At 40.2% G+C, this 19,660-nt stretch overlaps 2 protein-coding genes across 2 annotated transcripts in view; both read left to right on the top strand.

The window, feature by feature from the left end:
• Positions 1-19,660, top strand: part of LOC134293937 (uncharacterized) — a 45,264-nt gene that overhangs the window by 11,288 nt on the left and 14,316 nt on the right. The window lies entirely within an intron of this gene.
• On the top strand, positions 757-18,425 carry LOC100561391 (WD repeat-containing protein 76). The gene is made up of 13 exons (XM_062963150.1): positions 757-881; positions 3,641-3,994; positions 4,115-4,210; positions 6,614-6,669; positions 7,602-7,725; positions 9,116-9,217; positions 9,315-9,358; positions 9,448-9,601; positions 9,979-10,134; positions 11,849-12,063; positions 15,638-15,790; positions 17,211-17,264; positions 17,860-18,425. The coding sequence occupies exons 1-13, from the start codon at positions 840-842 to the stop codon at positions 17,891-17,893; spliced, it is 1,584 nt and encodes a 527-aa protein (XP_062819220.1). The 5' UTR covers positions 757-839; the 3' UTR covers positions 17,894-18,425.

Here is a 19,660-nt window from a genome sequence, read left to right as displayed (position 1 = left end):
AGAATGTTGGGTAAGCGAAGGTTGGGTATGTGAGTGAGACTCTACTGTAATGCTTAAATTAAATGTTTTGTGTCAGATACATTAATAAAATACCCTTCCCAAAAAAGGGAAAACACTAGAAAGGGGAGAAGATCTGGAAGAAGGGCAGATCAGCTCTTGTAATGTGTTGTCGAAGGCTTTCATGGCCGGGATCACAGGGTTGTTGTCTGTCTTTCGGGCTGTGTGGACAACTTCAACAGAAAGGAGGAAACCATGAAAATGAACAAAATCTGGCTGCCAGTATTAAAAAACTCAAAAATCAGAACAGTAGATGGGGACCAACACTCTGAGGACAGAGGAGCACCAGGGACGGCTAATGACTCTGAACAAAGGATGCCCCCCAGGCAAGAGACAAACCTTTCCAATGCTAATTAGGGTGATTAACTGCAACATTAACGTGGCTTCCAACTGACAAAGGACTCTTGTCACACAGATATATATTTACCTTCCTTGCCTAGTTTATCCATGCCTCACAACCTCTGAGGATGCCTGCCATAGATGTGGGCTAAACGTCAGGAGAGAATACTTCTGGAACATGGCCACACAGACATACAACAACCCAGCTCTTGTAATGTGGGTTTTTTTTTGGACTTCATCTCCCAGAATCCCTAGTCATTGGCCAAAGCGGCTGAGGCTTCTGGGAGTTGAAGTCCAAGGAAGGAGGCGGAGCCATGATGGCGGAGGCGGCGCGTAGCCTTTCCCGCCTTTTCCTCGGCCCCGCCCACCGCGCAGGAAGAGAGAAGGAGAGCGAAGGCGGGAAGCGGCGAGAGAGGAGAGGAGAGGAGAGGAGAGGCGGCGCCATGGAGGCCGCGGAGCCGGTGCTGGAGGCCAAGGAAACCGAGGTGCCTGCCGGTTTCACCTCAGGGATACCCACTCGGGGGAAGGCCTACCTCGCAGGGCGGTTGTGAGGAGAAAAGTTGAGCTCTGAAGGGAACTAGGCCTCGAGAGTAGCAAGGCCAGGCTCATACTGCGGCCTCCCAGGCCTCGTCAAAACACAGGCCCCAAACCCCTCCCTGCCAGTCGCTTACTTAAAACGTTCGCTTCTTTTAATGGGTTAATACAGGTTACTTTCTAAATACAGTAGAGTCTCACTTATCCAACATTCTGGATTATCCAATGCATTTTTGTAGTCAATGTTTTCAATACAGCGTGATATTTTGGTGCTAAATTCGTAAATACAGTAATTACAACATTATAACATTACTGCGTATTGAACTACTTTTTCTGTCAAATTTGTTGTATAACATGATGTTTTGGTGCTTAGTTTGTAAAATCATAACCTAATTTGGTGTTTAATAGGCTTCTCCTTAATCTCTCCTTATTATCCAACATATTTGCTTATCCAACGTTCTGCCAGCCCATTTATGTTGGATAAGTGAGTCTCTACTGTAATTGTGTCCCATGTCTGTCAGACTTTGGCCAGTTACTTTGTGGGCTGCCTTGCAGGACTGTTGTTATTATTAGTTTTAACTATTCTTTCTTGCTGAGCTGGTGTTATTGTGGCTGCTGTTATTACTGTTATTATTATAGTCAGTTTGGCTGTTGGTATTACAGTAGAGTCTCGCTTATCCAACACTCGCTTATCCAACATTCTGGATTATCCAATGCATTTTTGTAGTCAATGTTTTCAATACATCGTGATATTTTCGTGCTAAATTCGTAAATAAAGTAAATACTACATAGCATTACTGCGTATTGAACTACTTTTCCTGTCAAATTTGTTGTAAAACATGTTTTGGTGCTCAATTTGTAAAATCATAACCTAATTTGATGTTTAATAGGCTTTTCCTTAATCCCTCCTTATTATCCAACATATTCGCTTATCCAACGTTCTGCCGGCCCGTTTATGTTGGATAAGTGAGACTCTACTGTATTGTGGTTGCTGTTATTACTGTTATTATTATATTCAGTTTGGCTGTTGGTATTATTATTATTTGGGGCCCCTGGTGGCACAGTGTGTTAAAGCGCTGAGCTGCTGAACTTGTGGACCAGAAGGTCCCAGGTTCAAATCCTGGGAGCGGAGTGAGCGCCCTCTGTTAGCCCCAGCTCCTGCCAACCTAGCAGTTCGAAAACATACCAATGTGAGTAGATCAATAGGTACGGCTCCGGTGGCCACATGACCTGGAATTGCTTCTGAGTTGCTTCTGGAGTGAGAGAATTGGCCGTCTGCAAGGATGTTGCCCAAGGGGACATTGCCCGGATGTTTTGATGTTTTACCATCCTTGTGGGAGGCTTCTCTCATGTCCCCGCATGGAGCTGGAGCTGATAAGATGGAGCTCATCTGCACTCGCCCCGGGTGGGATTTGAACCTGGCAGCAACCCAACTTTCAAGTCACGAGGCTTTAATCCACTACGCCACCGGAGGCTCCATATGACCTGGAGATGTCTATGGACAACGCCGGCTCTTCGGCTTAGAAATGGAGATGAGCACCAACCCCCAGAGTGTGAGTAGAGCAATAGGTACTGCTCCGGTGGGAAGGTAACGGTGCTCCATGCAGTCATGCCAGTTGCCACATGACCTTGGAGATGTCTATGGACAATGCCGGCTCTTCGGCTTAGAAATGGAGATGAGCACCAACCCCCAGACTTGGTCACGACTGGACTTAACGTCAGGGGAAACCTTTACCTATTATTATTATTATTATCAATAATAATATCTTGCTGGGTTGGTGTTATTGTTGCTGTCATTATTGCTAATATTGGAGCTGGTTATAGAGAGCACCTCACGCCTCTTTTAAAGCATCTCCACTGGCTGCTGATTTATTTGTTTGTTGATTTGAATTGGTTTAGAAATGTGTGTTTTCTGATGGTCTTTGGTGACCCCTCTGACACCCCCTCACGACCCCCCCCCCCAGGTTGAGAAACGCTGATTTAATGAATATATATGAGGACCCATAGATTTCACCAAGCACCTTACATCACTGAGATTGATTCCATTTTACTATGTCTGTACTCATTTTATGCTTTTAAATGAGTTTTATGATCATTGTAATGTATTGTTTTATAGTGTTGATTTCATTGTGGTTTTATTTACTGTAATGTGTTTTAACTGATGTGTTTGTTTTGTTAGCCGCCCCGAGTCCCTGTCTGGAGATGGTGGCGGGGTATAAGAATAAAGTTACTTACTTACTGTTATTTTATACCTGCAGGTATTGAATATTTTATTGATTTTAACCAGGGGGGTTTGTGAAGACAGCACAGATGAAGTTCTAGTTACCCAAATTTGAGCCTGCCATTTATAGATTAAAATTACAGGGGCACAACGTGTTAAAACATTTGTGTTAGGCTTTGCAAATCAGTCGTGTATGTTGTAGATATAGCTTTTATGTGGATTGTGGTTCTCAGAACCCCCTTCTGAATACTGGCGTGGATTTTTGAATTTTTAAACTCTTTTGTCCTCAATAAAATCCATTTCCCTATCTCCTGCCACATTAGGAAATTGCTGTCCTGAGACACGTCAGTTAATAAAAAGAGTCTTGTTCCAAGATTTCCACTTTTACATAACGCCGTCAGTACGATGCAAGCGGAGACGTGTTTCAAGTCGGAAGTAAAGTGTTAGATAATGTACTTTTTTTCTTTCTTCCTCCAAACATGTGTTCAGGAGAGAACTCCCCAAGAAAATCCCAGCCCTTGCCTGCTAGAAAGACATTTGAGAAGTAAGCCTTTGATGAGACAAGTGAGAATTCAGCTCACGCCTGTGCAGCTGAGCAGCGACGGAGAAGGAGAGCGCAAAAGGCATTTGGCTCAGAAACGTTTGTTGGAACAGTTTTCCAACTCTGAAATGTGTTCAAGCGACGAACCAACAGCCAAGAAAGTCTGTGATCACCATGCTCTGGGGTCCCAGAACAGCGAGGAGGCAGCCTTTAGGGGGGAATCTCCGGGACGTGCCCCCGTTGCCTCAGAAGACAGCAGCAGCAGCGATTCGGAGGATCCGGAGAACGTTGGGAAGGATTATGTAAGTGCCTGCCATTTGTTCTTTAAACAAAATACACACTTAGAATTGGCTTGAAAAGCAGTTCAGACCTTCCGCTCTTCGAAATCACCTCACACAATGATCTCTTTTTATTTCTTGCAGGAGGATGGGTCCCCAGAGCTGTCTGCGTATGAGAGAAAAAGGCTGAAGAACATAACAGAAAATGCAAGATTTTTTGCTTCTCTAAAAATGTTTGAGGTTAGTTGAGTTTTTTTTAAAGAAAAATTACAGCCTCTAGAATTTGATATTGTTTTGCTGATTATGATAACCACTATTTATGTATTTACTACATTTATATCCCGTCCTTCTCACCCTGAAGGGGACTCAGAGTGGTTTACAAATTTTATGTACATACAATATATTATATTATTAGCATAGCACAATATTAGCATTATATATTACTACTAGCTGTGCCCGGCCACACGTTGCTGTGACATTGTCTGGTGGTGTTGGTGAGAAATTGTTGAGGTAGTGGTGGTATTGAATGTCTGTTGTATGGTTGTCTTTATGTTTAGTATGCATTTGGTTGTTTGTGTACTGTGAAAGTGGTGAGGATGTGGTCTGTGTCCCTGTGTAGTATTGTATAGTATTTATACGTTATCCATGTGTTGTCAATGCTTGGATTGTGTCCTGCTGCATAGTAGAAAGGGTTGGGCTGGATGGCCCTTAGGGGTCTCTCCAAACTCTTGGATTCTATGCTATTATTATTATTATCTTCATCATCATTATGTAGAGGCTGGATGGCTATCTGTCAGGAGTGCTTGGATTGTGTCCTCCTGCATGGTAGAAGGAAGTTGATCTGGATGATCCTTAGGGGTCACTCCAAACCTTAGGATTGTATGATGTTGTTATTATTATTATTATTATTAGTATTAGTATTGAGATGCTGGGTGGCCATCTGTTGGGCATGTTTGGATTGTGTCCTCCATGGCAGAATTGGGCTGGACTGGATTACCACAGTAATTATTTCATATTACAGTAGAATCTCACTTATCCAACATTCGCTTATCCAGTGTTCTGGATTATCCAACGCAGTCTGCCTTTTAGTAGTCAATGTTTTTGTAGTCAATGTTTTAAATTCATTGTGAACTTAGCCTTGTAACTGGCAGCAATTGGATAAAAACAATTATTCCTCTCTCTCTAATTAGGACTTTATTTTTCTTTTCTTTTTGTTGTATCAACCTAGAGCCATGGATGATGGGTTGTGTTGTCAAATTTCGAGGTTGGGGGGCCTGTAGTTTTGTTGTTTTGTCCACTGCCCTGATGCCATCACTCTTTTATATATATAGATAGTGTACTATACCACTATACTGTAATATTATTAGTAACATTACATATAATATATAATTAATATATAATATATAATTAATATTACATTGCATAATTATTAGTATTGTATTACATTATAATATTATCAATATTATATGTATATACAATATATTATATATTATTGTATTTTATATTGTATATTATATACAATATTATATATAATATTGTATAATATAGTATATAATATAATACATATTATATTATTAGTATAGCATGTTACTGGGGGGAGGGGCCCGCAACTGATGATACAGGAGATAAGATGGAACTGTCTCCCTGGCTCTTCCTCTTTGCTCTGACTCCAGAGCATCAGTTAATGATATATTATTATATAGGGCTAATAGTGGACATTATAAATGAATATGTAACATTCAGCTAATTTTGGTCATTGGCTAATGTGGCTAAATCGGTTATGACTTCCAATAATGCTTCTGAATCCAGCGTATGGCACTATGTAACCCAGTTTTTGTCCCTGGGTCATTTCCTGATTGGTTCTATCATGAAAGCATGTGGAAAATTTATTAAACTGCAAAAACTTTTGTTTCTGCGGGAGGGACACCCTGCAGCATATTTTGCTATAGTTTTCCAATGAATATCTCAAGAGTCTCAACCAATTCAACCTAGTTTGTGGCAGCCACAAAAACTGAGTTTCTGGAGGAGTACAACTACTTTCAAAGTTAGGACCATACAATAAAACAGTAAATAACACTTTCAAACCAAGAACAGGAAAAAATCAAGTTTTGTTACATTATATTATGATATGGAGTTAATAGTAAACATTATTATCTAATATGTAATGTTCAGCTAATATTGGTCATTGACTAATGTGGCTAAATTGATTATGACTTCCAACAACACTTCTGATTCCAGTGTATAATCCAATAGAATGAATATGGTAAATGATATTCTATTTATATACTAGACTGTCAGTTAATTGGAATTCAAGCAACTGGAATTCTCAAGCAACCAATGAAATAATCAAAAATGTGTAATACTTTTAAGTTTTTTAAGTTGTTTCTGTAATTCGCTTTTAGTAAAGCAGTATAACTGTGTTATGTTCAGTTAGGTAACTTTGTTTAGTAAGGCAGGAAGTCTGATTTCTTTAATGGTGTAGAGAAATATTTTGTTGCACAACATACTGAGATGTTTTTGGCATAGTATTAGAAGAACAACTGTAACTGGCCCGAGGCTTGACTTGTGTTTGGAACGTTTGAAGCAAACAGTTACATTGAAGCCATGTGACTCAGATAGATGTTTTTTATTATTTTTTTCAAGACAGCTGCAAGACTTCGTGAAATCACAACTAAAGGGAGATCCTGTGAGAGAAAAAGGTAAATTTCCCCCGGTTATAGATTTTAGCTGCACTTTGTTTATATCTTTTATAATCATTAAAAAAAATTAAGAATGAGATGGAGGAATTAATAGGAGAAAAATAGAGTTGAAATAGAGTTGAATAAAAATAAATGATTTTTACCCAGAAAACGGAAGGTATAGGTGGAAACAAAAATTGGGATGAAACTATAAAATGTATGATAGAAGGAATCCAAGCAACAGTAGCTTTTAGTTGGAAAGAGCAAAGAAAATGGGAAATTTAAAAAAATAGCATGACTATTTATCAGACTATATGAAACAAGATTATATCACTGAAAGGAGAATAAAATCCACTAATGGATATATGAAGGAGAATTGGGAGTTTAAATGGAGGGGGATTATTGACAGTAAAAGAGAAAGGAAAATATAAGGAATTGAATCAATTTTCATGTGATAATATAAAGAGCAGAGATTGACTGTTCCCGGGATCAGGAAAAAGGGATATGCATAAGTAGTACATATGTATAATGTATAGAAATGTAAGTAGAGTAGAGTCTCGCTTATCCAACATTTTGTATTATCCAACACAGTCTGCCTCCTGCCCGTTTCTCTAGGCAGCAACACGCAGCGGGCCAACACATCCAACAACAACAGAAATGCAGTCACGCTCCCAAACAAGTGGCAGACTTGTTACAAAACATGATGTTTTTGTGCTTAATTTGTAAAATCATAACATAATTTCACATTTAATAGGCTTTTCCTTCATTCCTTTTTATTATCCAACACTTTCGCTTATCCAACATATACTGCCAGCCTGTTTATGTTGGATAAGTGAGACTCTACTGTATTATAATTGATCTGCATAACCAAATAAAATTATATAATAATATAATTATATAATAATAATTTTTGAAAAGGAAATCTTAGAGGAAAAACCATTCTTTCTCCACAGAGTTAGGCCCCCAAAGTCAGAGCCGGCGACAGCTTGTCGAAGGTCCATGCGCTTACAGAGAGTGGATCCCACGGGTCTCCCCTTGCCGGAGCCACAAGCCCAGCCAGAACCCGTGGAAGAACATGTAAGATGACAAGCATGAAAGACGGGCGAGTTGGGAGCACAATTCTCCTGTTCTGCTTTACTCCTGTATTTGCTTGAATCTAACGCTCACCTTTCTATTTTGGGGGGGCTAAATGACCTTGCCAGAATGTGGGTGCACATTAGATCTGTGTCATACGGTCACCTTAGTTCAGAGCGAAAGCTAAAGGGGAAACTGATTATTTCAGTCTCCTTTGGGAGAGATAAAGTAAGGGTATTAATAAATATTATAATAATTTGAAGGATATCACCTGTAATTTAATGACCATGGCTCTATGCTATGCAATGCTGGGATTTGTAGTTTGTTGTGGCACCAGCATTAAAAATTTAAATTATTCTCTGTTTTGTGTATTTGATTATGTATTTTATAGAAATACATTTTAATATATGTATTTGTGGGATTTTTACTATGTTTCCGTATTTTAATTATTCTGTAATCCACCTGGAGCCACGAGGAGAAGCGGATAAGAAATATAATAATAATAATATTATTATTATTATTATTGACACAAAGACACAGTATGACATAGCAAACGAGATATATATGTTGTATTTGGTATCACAAGTTGAACACTTCCCAAGCATTTAAAACATTATTATTATTATTATTATTATTATATTGTATGACACAGCAAACAAGATAGATATGCTGGATTTTGTATCACAAAATCACAAGTCGAACACTTCCCAAGTGTTTAGGATAGTGTGATTTATTATTATTACTAGCTGTGCTCAGCCACGCGTTGCTGTGGCTAGGACTTAATTTTTCTTTTCTTTTTGTTGTATGAACGTAGAGGCGTGGATGAGAGGTTGTGCTGTCCATTTTCGAGGTTGTGGGGCATTTAGTTTAGTTGTTTTGTCTGGTGCCGTAATTCCATTACCCTTTTATATATATAGATTATTATTATTATTATTATTTTGAAGAGAAGGCTCAAAGCTTTATCAAACTACATTCCATATGATTCCATAGCAATGAACCAAAGCAATTAAAATGGATTAATTCTACAGCATAGATGCACCTCAAGGTTTTCTGTTTCATTGCTGGAAGCTTTAGTATTTGATTTCAGGGTTTTGAAAATGGAGGTGTGCATTAAATTTGATGGCGCATTAGACTCAAATCAGTACGGGTACTTGAAAGTTGTCATGTGTTGTTTGAGTTTGTGGGGCTTTGAGGGGTGTTCTTTATCGGTCCCATGTGCCGTTGTTTCAGACAAGTCTTGCAAGCCTGCGCTTGCCCAAGCAAATGGGAAAAGGTGCGCAAGATGCATCGGCGACATAAAGTAGCCCTGTTTGCCACTGTTTAACGTGCAGCCTGGTGATGGGCAAGAGGCAGAGCGAGCCACTAATCTCTGTGCCACTTCCTCTCTTGAAAGCCCCGCTTGCCTCCTGGGCTGCTCCCAATGGTGCCTGCAGATCAAGAGCAGGGAGCTGAACGGACCAAAGGATTCCTGGAGATGTGGGCAAAAATAAGCCAGGTATGGCTAGAGCTCAGTGAGTTTATTTTCAGGCAGCCTCTGCTGTTTGCTTCCAGCATGATTAATATCCTTTTTCTATTCGAAACCAATAATTCAGGTCGAACCTAAGGAGGAGGAAAGAATAACGTGCACTTTGGAAAGGTAAGCTTGCAAAAGTTTTGACTTTTTGTTGTTTTTAAATGCTCTGATTTGTTTTGTGAAGACTAATGTGATGATTATTTTTGGATTAGCTACCAGTCTAGTCTTCGCAGAATGGTCCTCAGCAGAGACTCTGTGGCAAAAGTGGTCAGAGACAGGATTTACTCAGTGGCCGTCCATCCGTCCGAAAGCAAGACTTTGGTGGCTGCTGGAGACAAGTGGGGACAGATTGGTCTCTGGGATTTGGTGAGCAGTTTGCTTTTGCTCTGTCTTCTGGGTAACTTAGTGTAGTTTATGTGTAGTTTAATGTTTTGGTGTTAGGACTAATTTACTCATGTTAGGCTTTTAATTTGATGTTAAATTTATGTTGAGTTTTAATGTTATTTTCATATGCGGGGTTTCTCTGGGATTTTATATCAGTATTTGTTTTACGGAGACATTGAATGTTTGCCTTGTATGTTGGAATCCATCCTGAGTCTCCTTGGAGAGATAGGGCAGAATACAAATAAAATGTTATATTCTTATTCTTATTATTATTATTAACTTCTGTACATGGTTTACCTGAGAGAGAAAAGAGGGGTGCTTTGGGAAATGTGCTGATGTTGTGTGTGTTGACCTTTCAGGAGTGCGGCTCAGAAGATGGAATCCATACCTTTGTCACCCACAGCAGGCCCGTTAGCTGCATAGGCTTCTCTCCATCCAATCCCGCTCAGCTTTTTTCCCTCAGCCACGACGGGACCATAAGATGTGGGGATGTCACCAGAGCAACCTTTGAGGAGGTGAATTGAATACCTTGTGACCTTTGCAAGGCATTATCGGTGGTAACACTCTATAAAATGAAAAAATGTAAGAGGATGTAGGCAGTTGACTGGTCTAAGAGGAAGGGAGTACATGTGAAAAAGATCAAGTTGAACATGAGCCAACAACGTGATGCTGCAGCTAAAAAAGCCAATAGTATTTTGGGCTGCATCAGGAGTCGTCGGGTGTCTAGATTGATGGAAGTCGTGATGCTTCTCTATTTGGCTTTGGTCAGACTTCTTTACCTGAAACATTGTGTTTAGTTCTGGGCCCCACAAGTTAAAAGGGACGTTGACTAAGCTGGAAGGTGTTTAGAGGAAGGTGGCTAAAATGGTCAAAGGTCTGGAAACCATGACTAATCCTCCTGAGGAGCGTCTTAAAGAGCTGGGTCTTTTCAGCCTGCAGAAGAGAAGGTTGAGAGGCGACATGATCGCTTTGTATAAATATTTGAAAGGCTGTTACAAGGAAGAGGAAGCAGGTTCAAATAGTAGGAAAGGAGATTCCACCTGAACTTTATTAGGAAGAACTTCCTGACCGTAAGAAAAGCTGTAGCAGTGGAACTCTCTGCTTCAGAGTCCGGTGGAAGCTCCTTCCTTGGAGGCTTTTAAACAGTGGCTGAAGGGCCATCTGTAGGGTGTGTGTGTCTTGATTGTGCTTTACCTGCCTGGCCAAAGGGGCTTGGACTGTATGGCCCATGTGGTCTCTTCCAACGCTATATTCTATGTGCCACTCTGGGACTGTGGCTTCGTTAGGGCCCCCGCTCTGCCTATTGGCAGCCTTGGGTTCAGCCCCAGACATTTCCAGGCTTCTTGCTTTGAAGTAGGCTGCAGGGGACGGGAAAAGCCATGTATAAGGTCTAGGCCTGGGAAGCTAAACAGGGTCAGCCCTGGTTGAGACCTGGGTGGGAGACCACCAATCAATCCCAGTTTGGGCACTGGGTCTCTAAAAGGTTTGCCATCACTGGTCTAGGATGGGCACAGAAGATGGGCAAAAGGATGCTCCCTGCTGAGAGATGAACTTTTTTTGGCTCTTTGTTCCTTCTTTGCTATGGTATTATTATTCTTTGAACCATAAAAATGATTCTTTGATCTGTTTTTTCAGTGGGACAGAGTACTTTCAGAGAAAGAAGTAGGCACACAGACAGCAGCTACTGGTTTTATAATAGCTATATTGGTCGGGGAAACATCACATTCACTCACAAATCCATACATTTGACATACATACTCACCATCCTTCCTCTGTTCAGGTAGGTGGACAAATGCTCTAGATCTGCAGATCTGGCACACAGTAAGGGTTTCCTTATATAGAGATTTTTCTCATCCATCATTTGATTGTTTACATGATCATTGTCTGTTCTCCTCGACCAGGTGGAGATAATGGGTGGTTTCAAGTTCCTTAGTTTACAAAAGTTTTTGACTTTGACTGTGTGAGCCAGGCATGGGCAAACCTCAACCCTCTCTTGTGGTGTTTAGGAATTGTGAGCGTTAAAGTCAAAACACCTCGAGGGAGGGCCAAAATTTGCCCATGCCTGATTGTAAACATATCACCTTGCACATCCCTAGATTCTCAGTTTGGTTCATTGCTTTATCTAAACAAGAGTAGCACCTGAAACACCGTGGTAGTTCAACACATCATCCTGTGGACTGCTTTCAAGCAAATTCTATGTCACTAAGTCCAGCCTGTTTTTCATCGCAGGTGTACAGAAACGAGGAGCAAAGTCTCTCCTCGTTTGACTTCCTGGCCAGCGATGCCTCCACTTTGCTGGTGGGGATGTGGGATGGGATCGTGGCCGTGGTGGACCGCAGGACGCCCGAAACTTCCTCGGAGCTCTCGGCGGACCTTGATTCGCTGACGAGGACTGTCCACGTCCACCCGGTCAACAGGCACTATTTCGTTATCGCTGGAGCCAGGTAGGTTGCTTCCTTTAGGGCCCCAGGAAGGCAAAGCCAGGAAGTGTCTTCATAATAATTTTCTTGCTCTTTTTAGACTATCTCGCTTTTTCATAACTTTGGAAACATTTTAGTAGGAACCTAACCTAAAGGTGTTTTGCCAAGTGCTAAACCCAGTTTTCCTAAATACGGGAACCACAGGTTGTCTTCCATAAGGCTCAGTTTCCAGACCTTCTGTTGACCTTCTCTGGAGGCTCCTCCTTTGGAGGCTTTTAAGCAGAGGCCGGATGGCCATCTGTCAGGCGTGCTTTGAATGCGATTTTTTTGTGTCTTGGTAGGGGTTTGGACTGGATTGCCCACGAGGTCTCTTCCAACTCTGTGGTTCTATTATTCTATCCCAGCTAATCTATTACACTATGCAACAAAATTTGAAAAATGTTCTGTTACTGGTTTGAAAGTGTTAGTTTCTGTTCAATTGTGCGGTCCTTACTTTGAAAGGAGTTGTTATCCTCCAGAAACTTCATTTTGTGGCTGCCACAAACTGTTGAATTGGTGGAGACTCTATGATGAAACTATTGCAAAATGTGCTGCAGGATGTCCCTTGCGTAAAAACAAAGTTTTTGCAGTTTAATAAAAAATTGTCCATGTTTTTATGATAGGATCAATTGGGAAATGACAGTTATAACTCAGGAATAACCATTATGTTACATAATAATAACAACAACAACAATAATGTAAAAGTAAAGGTTTCCCCTGATGTTAAGTCCAGTCGTGTCTGACTCTGGGGGTTGGTGCTCATCTCCATTTCTAAGCCAAAGAGCCGGCGTTGTCCGCAGACACCTCCAAGGTCATGTGGCCACTGGCATGGCTGCATGGAGCGTCATTACCTTCCCACCGGAATGGTACCTATTGATCTACTCACATTTGCATGTTTTCAAACTGCTAGGTTGGCAGAAGCTGGTGCTAACAGCAGGTGCTCACTCTGCTCCCCGGATTCGAACCTGCGACCTTTCAGTCTGCAAGTTCAGCAGCTCAGCGTTTAACATGCTGCACCATCAGGGGAACAATAATAATAATAATAATAATAATAATAACTTAAAAAGTAATTCTACTCAAAAAAGTTTTTGTGGCTGCCACAAACTAGGTTGAATTGGTTGAGACATTCGTTGGAAAGCTATAGCAACATGTGCTGCAGGTTGATGTCCCTCCCGCAAAGACAACATTTTTGCAGTGTAATACACTTTTCCCATGTTTTTATGATAGAACCAACTAGGAAATGATATTTATAACCCAGGAACAAAAATGTGTTACATAGTGTCATTTTTTTTAACTTAATTGAATTGCACGTTTGAGAAAAAAAATCAGGCACTTGTTCTATTTCATGATATTAGCACTTGTATTTTCTAGGCTGCCTGTTGAAGCATGACTCTTACAAGGCAGCTTGTAACGGCCACGTTTAAAGTGCAGTTGTAAAAATGGAATCACAGCATTAACTAATGGTAGCACTTAAGAAATATATAGGTCAGCTTTTTAAAAAAGATAAAGCAGCAGTAAAAAGTGTCACGACGATTTTCAAAACATGCACGAGCTAAATGGCCATGTTCTGGAAGAAGCATCGCCCAAGAAATGGACAGGCTGCCATAAACAGAACTTTTCCAAACAAAGAAAGCAGAAAGAAAACAATATCTGACCGAGTATGATCTTTCAAAGAGAAAGCTGAGGCCCCTTCTACACTGCCATATAAAATTTAGATTGCCTGCTTTGAACTGGATTATATTGCAGTTCAATATATAACCCATATAACCCAATTCAAAGCAAATAATGTGGATTATAATCTGGATTATATGGCAATGTAGAAGGGGCCTGAGAGGGCATGGAGGTTGTACTTAAATATCTCACTTGTGTTATATCTGTTTGCAGTGTTCTTACCCTTATTCATATGCGTCTTGTATTGCATGTCACACTGCATTTAATTATTGATAATAATATTATAATGTAATGCAATATACTAATAATACAATATAATAATATTCATTATATATTATATATTACTAATAATATTACAGTATAGTGGTATAGTTCAATATGCTAATATTGTTCTAGGCTAATAATATAATAAATTGTATGTACATATAATTTGTACGCCGCTCTGAGTCCCCTTTGGGGTGAGAAGGGCGGGATATAAATGTCGCTAATAAATAAATATCAGTTTATGAATCTGTTTGCATTTGTGCACCTTTTAACACTGGGCAAATTGGGTCTTTGGACTGTAATAAAGGATTGATTGATTGACTGATTAATTTTCCTGAAAAATAAGACCTAACCGGAAAAATAAGGCCTAGCATGTTTTCAGGATGCCCCAAAAATAAGCACTAATTAAGATGGTTAGCCAGACAGATGGATTTAGTACATCCGTTGCATGACACAAGAGGACGTATTGAATTGTAAAATAATAACATAATTAAATATAAATAAATAATATTATAGACATTCATACTTAAAATAATAAATTTGGAGAGTTGTGACGATGTTCCAGAAGCATGGTGTGACTGTGTTTGAATAATGTAGATATTTGATCCATGATTTTAGCATTTTATCTTGTATGTGGTTTTTATGACTTGTTCTTATGGTTTGATTATTGGTTTCATTGGTTTTCTTGTCTTGTTTTTCTTGTTCTGTTCGGGCTTGGCCCCATGTAAGCCGCCCCGAGTCCCTTCGGGGAGATGGGGCAGGGTATAAGAATAAAATTATTATTATTATCAACACAACGACGTTGTATGGCACAGCAAACAAGATAGATATGCTGGATTTCGTTTCGCAAAACCACAAGTCGAACACTTCCCAAGTGTCTAGGACTGTGTGATGTATTTTCTGATGATTTGTGCAGATCCCAGTAGGGTGGCCTTTTGCAGTTGGCAGATGGTGATCTTGTCAATGTCTATTGTTTCCAAATGCCGGCTGAGATCTTTTGGCACGGCACCCAGTGTGCCCATCACCACCGGGACCACCTGCACTGGTTTCTGCCAGAGTCTTTGAAGTTCAATCTTGAGGTCCTGATAGCGGCTGAGTTTTTCCTGTTGTTTTTCATCTATGCGACTGTCACCTGGGATGGCAACATCAATGATCCAAATTATTATTATTATTATTATTATTATTATTATGGCTATGAATAAATTATAGATAGTTGTATATAAAAAAAATGACATCCCCTGAAAATAAGTTTCTTTTGGAGCAAAAAATTAATATTAGACGAAGTCTTATTTTTGGGTAAATACGGTAGTTGAAGGGATGTCATGCAGAAGATCAGAATGAGCTTGTTTTCTGCTGCTTGGGAAACTGAACATGAATCAGTGGGTTCATATTACAAGAAGAAAGGATTTCACTTGAACCTCCTTGCTTGTAATAGCTTACAGTGCCTTCCAAGTGTATGATTTGACAGCGGAACGGAGTGCCTTGCCCTGTTACATTTCCATCAGGGGAGAGAGGAAGCCCCGATTCCAGAGTTTAGTTCAAAGAAATACTCCAGAATTGTCTTCAGTAGTTGTGATGAGAGGAAATGTACTTGGTTCGACCAGTGTTTGCCTTTACGTTGCAGGAATGTTGGCATTTATGACGTTCGGCACCTGAAGATGCGTGGGAACAAGCCCGTGGTGTCTCTGGCTGGGCACACCAAGAGCGTGGCTTCGGCTTATTTCTCTCCCGTGACCGGAAACAGAGTGCTGACCACTTGTGCTGATGATACACTCAGGTTGGTGCCTTCCGTTGCCGACTAAAAAGGACTCCCAGAGTTACAAAACTGCCTGTTGGTGAGGCTTGGCTTTAGATGCGGATTTTGGCAAACACTTTCTGACAGTCAGGTCTTGATCTACCAGGATCTGAGTGAAGGATGACCTCTTTATTATTATTATTATTTGCATTGAGATGGGTTGGGTTCTGACTTCTTTTTCTCGTCCACCCAAAAGATGCCTTATTCTGTATTGATTACCCATATTTACTCGAGTCTCATGCACCATCGAATCTAATATAAAATAATATATAATATTCATGTTATGCTATACTAATAATATATTGTATACATAGTAGAGTCTTGCTTATTCAACGCAAACGGGTCAGCAGAATGTTGGATAAGCGAATATGTTGGATAATAAGGAGAGGTTAAGGAAAAGCCTATTAAACATCAAATTAGGTTATGATTTACAAAAGAAGCACCAAAACATCATGTTATACAACAAATTTGACAGAAAAAGTAGTTCAGTACACAGTAATGCTATGTACTAATTACTGTATATACAAATTTAGCACCAAAATATCACAATGTATTAAAACATTGACTACAAAAATGCGTTGGATAATCCAAAATGTTGGATAAGCGAGACTACTGTACATATACAGTAGAGTCTCACTTATCCAACATTCGCTTATCCAATGTTCTGGATTATTCAACGCATTTTTGTAGTCAATGTTTTCAATATATCATGATATTTTGGTGCGAAATTCATAAATACAGTAATTACTACGTAGCATTACTGTATATTGAACTACTTTTTCTGCCAAATTTTTTGTATAACATGTTTTGGTGCTTAATTTGTAAAATCATAACCTAATTTAATGTTTAATAGGCTTCTCCTTAATCTCTCCTTATTATCCAACATATTCGCTTATCCAACGTTCTGCCGGCCCGTTTGTGTTGGATGAGACTCTACTGTAATATTGATAATATTATAATGTAATACAATACTAATAATAATGCAATATAATACTATTAATTATATATTATATATGAAATGTAATATTACTAATAATATTGCAATATAGTGTTATAGTACAATATAGTAATATATAATGCTTATATTGTGCTGTGCTAATAATATATATTGCATGTAAATATAACCTGTAAGCCATCCTGAGTGGGGTGAGAAGGACAGGATCTAAATGTCGCTAATAAATAAATAATAAATAATGCACACCTCAATTTTCAATACCCCGGAAACCAAAAAGTGAAAGGGAGAAAAGGAAGGGGCCTGAGGCTGTTAGGAATGGTGGGAGTTGAAGTCCAAAACACCTGGAGCACCAAAGTTTGCCCAGGCCTGTTCTGGGAGATAAACCACTTCCAGGGTAGAACCTAGTTTCCAGTTTTGTTTTCTTGTATCTTTTTTTTTTAATTCCAGGATCTTTGGAACCAAATGTTTGTCGTCTTTGGCTCCTGCTCTCACAACAATCAGGTGAGTATGCGTTGGGTGAAAGTGATACGCAAAGATAGTGGACAGGAGCTAGTGACTCAACCTACATCCACACAGTCTTGCCCTTGCAGATTTAATCCAGTTGGATCTCCTGTCGTTGAGACATGTATGACCGCCATTACACTGTGTAACACAAGTTTTGTTCCTGGGTTATCAATGCCATTTCCTAACTGGTTCTATCCTAAAAACATGGGAAAGGTTTATAAACTGCAAAAACTTTGTTTTTATGGTACACCCTGCAGCACATTTTGTTGTAGTTTTTCAATGAATATCTCAACCAGTTCAAACTTGTTTGTGGCAGCCACAAAAATGAAGTTCCTGGAGAGGAACAACCACTTTCAAAGTAAGGATTGCACAGGAAATAACACTTTCAGATTTCTTTCAGATGTTGTTATATAGTGTGATAATATAATTACATATCTGTTAATTTTAAAAATTAGATTATGTAACATTACACTCTCACAGAAAAAAAGGAAAAAGAAAAAAGTTTCCACATATTAACTCATACCATTCTGGTTTGACTTATATACTTAACCTTTCTGTTTCTATAATTGTCTACTATTATGAACCCAAACAGGGATGGATCTGGACCTAACTTGGCATGCAGATAAGAGACCTGGATCAAACTTGGCAAACAGAAGCCCCATGACTAATTCATCCTACTGGAGGGGACTGACTCACCATGCTGGGAGTTATAGTTATAAAACCGCCCTGAGTCCCCTATGGGTGAGAAGGGCAGGATATAAGCATTTAAATAAATATATAAATAAATATACCCTGTTTCCCCTAAAATAAGACATCCCCAGAAAATAAGACCTAGTAGAGGTTTTGCTGAATTGCTAAATATAAGGCCTCCCCCGAAAGTAAGACCTAGTAAAGTTTTTGTTTGGAAGTATGCCCAACGCCTGGCAAACAGAACACCAGAGCATGCAGGATCGGGAAATGTACGTACCATAGAGTGTTGTACATGGAAATATTGGTAGTAATAAGAAATTCTTGATAGGATTCACAGTTTGTCTGGTTATGCTGGTTTATGATGACAACTACTGTACTGTATATAATAAATGTTCATTTTTTTTTGTTCAACAATAAATGTGAATTCTTCTTCATGGAAAAATAAAAGACATCCCCTGAAAATAAGAACTAGAGCATCTTTGTGAGCAAAAATGGTTTCTGGGTTTCTTTGTGGTTTCTGGGCTGCCTTGAAGATGGTTTCTGGGCTGCCTTGAAGATGGTTTATGGGCTGCCTTGAAGATGGTTTATGGGCTGCCTTGAAGATGGTTTATGGGCTGTCTTGAAGATGGTTTATGGGCTGCCTTGAAGATGGTTTCTGGGCTGCCTTGAAGACGGTTTCTGGGCTGCCTTGAAGACGGTTTCTGGGCTGCCTTGAAGACGGTTTCTGGGCTGCCTTGAAGACAGTTTATGGGCTGCCTTGAAGATGGTTTATGGGCTGCCTTGAAGACAGTTTATGGGCTGCCTTGAAGATTGTTTATGGGCTGCCTTGAAGATGGTTTATGGGCTGCCTTGAAGACGGTTTATGGGCTGCCTTGAAGATTGTTTATGGGCTGCCTTGAAGACGGTTTCTGGGCTGCCTTGAAGACGGTTTCTGGGCTGCCTTGAAGACGGTTTCTGGGCTGCCTTGAAGACGGTTTCTGGGCTGCCTTGAAGACAGTTTATGGGCTGCCTTGAAGATGGTTTCTGGGCTGCCTTGAAGACGGTTTATGGGCTGCCTTGAAGATGGTTTATGGGCTGCCTTGAAGATGGTTTCTGGGCTGCCTTGAAGATGGTTTCTAGGATGCCTTGAAGATGGTTTCTGGGCTGCCTTGAAGATGGTTTCTGGGCTGCCTTGAAGATGGTTTCTAGGATGCCTTGAAGATGGTTTCTAGGATGCCTTGAAGATGGTTTCTAGGATGCCTTGAAGATGGTTTATGGGCTGCCTTGAAGATGGTTTCTGGGCTGCCTTGAAGATGGTTTCTGGGCTGCCTTGAAGATGGTTTCTGGGCTGCCTTGAAGATGGTTTATGGGCTGCCTTGAAGATGGTTTATGGGCTGCCTTGAAGATGGTTTCTGGGCTGCCTTGAAGATGGTTTCTAGGATGCCTTGAAGATGGTTTATGGGCTGCCTTGAAGATGGTTTCTGGGCTGCCTTGAAGATGGTTTCTGGGCTGCCTTGAAGATGGTTTATGGGCTGCCTTGAAGACGGTTTCTGGGCTGCCTTGAAGACGGTTTATGGGCTGCCTTGAAGACGGTTTCTGGGCTGCCTTGAAGATGGTTTCTAGGATGCCTTGAAGACGGTTTCTGGGCTGCCTTGAAGACGGTTTCTGGGCTGCCTTGAAGACGGTTTCTGGGCTACCTTGAAGATGGTTTATGGGCTGCCTTG

This window comes from Anolis carolinensis, unplaced genomic scaffold (genome assembly GCF_035594765.1).
Source record: "Anolis carolinensis isolate JA03-04 unplaced genomic scaffold, rAnoCar3.1.pri scaffold_11, whole genome shotgun sequence".
Classification (NCBI taxonomy): domain Eukaryota; kingdom Metazoa; phylum Chordata; class Lepidosauria; order Squamata; family Dactyloidae; genus Anolis; species Anolis carolinensis.
The sequence above is the reverse complement of the archived record's forward strand: the minus strand, read 5'-3'. Positions and strand labels throughout refer to the sequence as shown.

What these genes read in the sequence shown, in the direction of transcription:
- LOC100561391 (XM_062963150.1), top strand. Translation starts at nt 840, where the DNA reads ATGGAGGCCGCGGAGCCGGTGCTGGAGGCCAAGGAAACCGAG. An exon ending in ATAACGTGCACTTTGGAAAG is followed by an intron (nt 9,359 to 9,447) that starts GTAAGCTTGCAA and finishes TTTTTGGATTAG; the next exon opens with CTACCAGTCTAGTCTTCGCA. An exon ending in TGTGCTGATGATACACTCAG is followed by an intron (nt 15,791 to 17,210) that starts GTTGGTGCCTTC and finishes TTTTAATTCCAG; the next exon opens with GATCTTTGGAACCAAATGTT.